General features: G+C 40.2%; 1 protein-coding gene and 1 pseudogene across 2 annotated transcripts in view; one reads left to right on the top strand and one right to left on the bottom strand.

The window, feature by feature from the left end:
* Positions 1 to 318, bottom strand: part of LOC145463885 (glutathione hydrolase 1 proenzyme-like) — a 24,191-nt pseudogene extending 23,873 nt beyond the window's left edge. The window contains exon 1 of the transcript XR_014041370.1: positions 230 to 318. The product of XR_014041370.1 is annotated as a glutathione hydrolase 1 proenzyme-like (transcript). The remainder of the gene's footprint in view (positions 1 to 229) is intronic.
* Positions 319 to 1,022: 704 nt separating this feature from the next.
* LOC145464111 (E3 ubiquitin-protein ligase TRIM71-like) lies at positions 1,023 to 3,858 on the top strand. The gene has a single exon (XM_081447926.1). It carries the CDS (start codon positions 1,029 to 1,031, stop codon positions 3,279 to 3,281), a length of 2,253 nt encoding a protein of 750 aa, XP_081304052.1. The 5' UTR covers positions 1,023 to 1,028; the 3' UTR covers positions 3,282 to 3,858.
* Positions 3,859 to 4,283: the final 425 nt, after the last annotated feature.

The raw sequence follows: 4,283 nt of genomic DNA, 5'->3' as shown, positions 1-4,283 counted from the left end.
TTCCTCAAAACTCTTGCATCAACCTTGGTATTGACAATGTTTAAAGCTATGAATTTAATGATTAAAAGAATCACGATGCGCGAGCAGCCAATTGTGTAACGAACCACGGACGATGCCAATCTTGATCAGTTGATTATTATCATGATTTCTATTTGACCTGCAGCAAAAGCTGAAAAGCTGCTCATGAGCACAAATGAATAGGAGAACGGAAACAAATAGCTCCGCTTACCGTTTATCCATTGTTTCTCCTCTAGTTGGAACTACCGTGAATTAAATTGAGCTCGTCTTTGAGTGCTAGTTGTGTTTGAGGTCGCAGGCTTCCCGGAAATATTGTCACAATGAAGCCCAAGCCTCTACCCCTGGGGATATATCTTGTCGCCCGTCTCTTTTGTTTTGCTGAGAGCTGGCTGAAATCACAGTAACACATTTTGGGTGTTCTTAAGAGATGATATAAAAGAAATTGGAGAGGATTGGTTTTCAAATATTTCACTTCAAAAAATACTGTTACGCAAAATGTACCAGTCATGCTTGTTATTTGTTTGGTTTGAGATTTACTCGCATGATTGTCTCTTGACGAATAGAGAGACAGAGACGCTCTTGCATAAGAGTTTAGCAATCCGTCACACTTTTGTGATCAAGATTCGTAGAAATCTCGGTAGACTGCTGGCAGTCTGTTTTTCTTTCGAAATTCAGTAGAGGTTATGAGGCGAGGGGAATGGGACGAGACATGGGCGCCCTTGTCCCGCCTTCTTCCCTACTCAGCCACAGCCATACTGTACTGCCCGTTTTCGTTCGCGATAACTAAACACTCGTCCTAGTAACCCTTAGAGAAAAAAAACTGGCTGCCAGCAGAGTAAAATCTCGGCGGCCAATAGAAACAATTCCTAGTAGTCATGCAGTCTGTCTAATCTGTCGTGATTGGTCAATATTAACAGTCTGATAACTACGGTATTTTTATATCACAAGGCTCCATTGTTGTCGGTTGTTGTTTTTATCTCGAAACCAATTTTGTGTTTCTGTCTTTAAACATGGATATAAAAACCTTGCTAGACAATCTTCATGAAGAAGTATCCTGTTCTGTGTGCATGACTACATTCACAGATCCCAAACAGCTGCCATGTTTACACAGCTTTTGTCTTCACTGCTTGAACGGGATTCTACGAACGAGTGGCCGCCATGATATCATAACTTGCCCAGAATGTAGAAGAGAGAGTAGAGTCCCTGGAAGTGGAAACCTGAGGGACTTACCGACCAACTTTCGCATCAACAGTTTGCTAGATGTGTTGGCAATCAAAGAGTGTAATTCTACCGGAGTGAAATGTGGAAATTGCGACAAAAAAAGCGGACAGACTTTGTACTGCTTCCAGTGTTGTGCATTCTGGTGTGACGACTGTATTTCGGCGCACAACATAATTCGAGCTAATAAAGAACACCGTGTGTTGGCGATTAAAGATTTCGAAGATCAAGACATCGAGGAAGTGTTAAAACGCCCAGCATTTTGCCAATTGAGACACCATGAAAAAGACGAGCTGAAGTTCTTTTGCAAGGAATGTAAAGTTACTATTTGCAATTCCTGTGTTGCCATTCTTCACGAAGGTCATGCCAAAATACATTTGGAAGAAGCTGCAAATGAACGAAAGTCACAAGTGCAATCGGCGATTGAATCACAAAAGCAAAAAGCACAACAGAAGAGAAACAAAATTGCTGAACTTGACACGACCTGCATTCATATTGAAGAACAAGCCGCTGCCGTCAAACGAGACGTACAGAGATTTGCTGAACATTTGATGGCAGTTATCGAAGCGAAGAAGAAGGAAATATTAAACAAAGTGGACAGACAAGTAAAAGGATCTCAAGAACGTCTGCGAACTGAACAGCGCGATGTGGACAAACAAGTAAAGCTTATCGAGACATGGATTGAAAAAACGGAAACATTTCTAAAGCGAGGAAGAAGCGTTGAGATTATGCAGTTAGACAAGTCATTAATCACAATGGTTGAGGAAGAAGTCAGCGATGGAGAAGACCAAGTGGACTGCGACCTTGAAGGCTTTCGTCGATTCGTTTTCGTAGAAAACGAATCATTAATGGCGAAAAGCGTCACTGAAGGAATCGGCGCTTTCAGAACATTTATCAGCAAAACTAGCGCGCATCAATCAAGCGCCCAAGGAAAAGGAACAAGTGAAGCTATTGTTGGACTTGAAGCACAGTTTGTTTTGACAACAAGAAATGCTGAAGGAGAACAATGTTATGAAGCGCGTGACTCCATAACAGTGGAAATCAGAAATCACCGAGGACACGACTGTGCGACGAAAGCGCGAGTCCAAGATAACAAAGACGGCAGCCACAAGATCAGTTACTTCGCTAAAGAAACTGGAAAATGTGACTTGTCAGTGAAGGTAAATGAAGATCACGTTTGCGGCAGCCCTTTTGCTTTTGAAATCAAACCCAGACAGTTCAGACCCGTGCCATGGTTTGGACAACGAAGGTCAGCTGCTGGGATGCTTAACAGTCCCTGGGGAGTGGCAGTGAATGAACGTAATGAAATTGCAGTGACTGAGGTTGGTAACGGCAGAATTCAGGTATTCAGTAGTGATGGAACTTACTTAAGATCGTTTGGTAGGTTTGGTGATAAACAAGGAGAATTACGCTGGCCTGCTGGGATAGCTTTTGATAACAATGGCTATATTGTAGTGGTGGACAGTAATAACCACCGAGTGCAAGTTTTTAGTGAGCAGGGTGAGTTCCTGAATCAGTTTGGGGGAAAGGGAAATCTAGATCACCAGCTTCAGGATCCTTATGGTTTATCCATAGACAGTGACGGAAATTATATTGTTGCTGATTCAAGTAACAAACTAATCAAGGTCTTTTCTCCTAGCGGTCAGTTTTTACGTAAAATTTGCGGAAAGGGTTCTTTCACCTTCCCCCTTCACTGTGTGCAATATGACAACCATTTTATAGTATCAGACAGTGGTGAACACTGTATCAAAGTATTTGATAGGGATGGGAATTCTGTTTACCAATTTGGAAAGGAGGGGGAGGGGGACGGGGAGTTCAATGATCCTTATTGCTTGTCTGTTAACAAGGCAGGACACCTGATGATCTGTGACACAGAAAATCACAGAGTTCAGGTGTTTGAACTGAATGGAAAGTTTCTAAAAAAGTTTGGAAAAATGGGGAGCGGGGTAGGAGAGTTTGATCGCCCAGTCTCTACAGCAGTTCTTAGTGATGGTAGAATAGTAGTGTCTGACTACTGGAACGATCGCATTCAGATTTTTGAATAGATATATCCACTCACTTGTGATGTCATATGAATCGGTTCTCTCATTGCTATCAGTTAAAATTATGGTTTTAAACTATTTGTCACTGGTAGTCTGTAGTTGGTGATGTATTAGAAAATCTCACAGAATAGAAAAAGCTGAATAGTTACCTTTATAGGTACCTCATTTATTTTTCGTTTCGAATGTAACATATGTTTTGTTTCAAAGGGAAAAGACTGAAAGCTCACATTGTTTCAAAAAAAAAATTATATTATATTTGCTCTTTAGTGGTAGATTGTGTGATATTAGTTACAAATATCTGTCATTGCTCTAGCTAGTTTAGCCGCTTGATAAGAAGTGAACCGCCTGTACGTATAATTTGAGGTTTAAACTAAGTTTAGGAAGAAACCTCTTCCACTAAGAAAATTCTAACTCTGAATTTGAACAATCAGTAGTGTATGTTGTGTGACATTTTAAACAAGACTAAGAATAATTGTGATGATGTATCAGCAGGCCGGCTAAAGTGGATGCACACTTCTCTCAGTTGTAAGATTAAAAATCATAGGAAAAGAAATCCTAATAAACTGATTTTATATTTTCCCATATTTGTCGTGATATTTAACGTTTGACGATGGTAAAGAGGAGAAATTTAAACGACGTTTGATCTATTTGATTGTACGTCTGGGAGATTGATTTCATAAAATGTTAAATATCTTTTGATATTATAAGCTCGCATTAGATTTCTCAAAAACGCTATCAGCTGCTATCGCATTTCTCAAGTCTGAAATCTCTTTGAGTGAAAGTCCATCAAATTGTAGAGCTTTCGGAATATGTACCCTGTTTACACAGGTATGTTTTTAGCTGTGTGCTAGCGGCAAACAAATTCGGGGGTGGAAGCGGAATAGTTGGATCTCTCTCATTCGTTATTCCATTCATTTTTTTCTGAGTTATTCACTATTCCTTATTCAATTTTGCTCGATATTCATTATTCCGTTTCGAGTTTGTCGAGCAAAGTTTCGAGTTTGT

This window comes from Orbicella franksi, chromosome 12 (genome assembly GCF_964199315.1).
Source record: "Orbicella franksi chromosome 12, jaOrbFran1.1, whole genome shotgun sequence".
In the NCBI taxonomy this organism is placed as follows: domain Eukaryota; kingdom Metazoa; phylum Cnidaria; class Anthozoa; order Scleractinia; family Merulinidae; genus Orbicella; species Orbicella franksi.
The sequence above is the reverse complement of the archived record's forward strand: the minus strand, read 5'-3'. Positions and strand labels throughout refer to the sequence as shown.

Excerpts from the sequence above, each read along its gene's own strand:
- LOC145464111 (XM_081447926.1), top strand. The coding sequence starts at position 1,029 with ATGGATATAAAAACCTTGCTAGACAATCTTCATGAAGAAGTATCCTGT.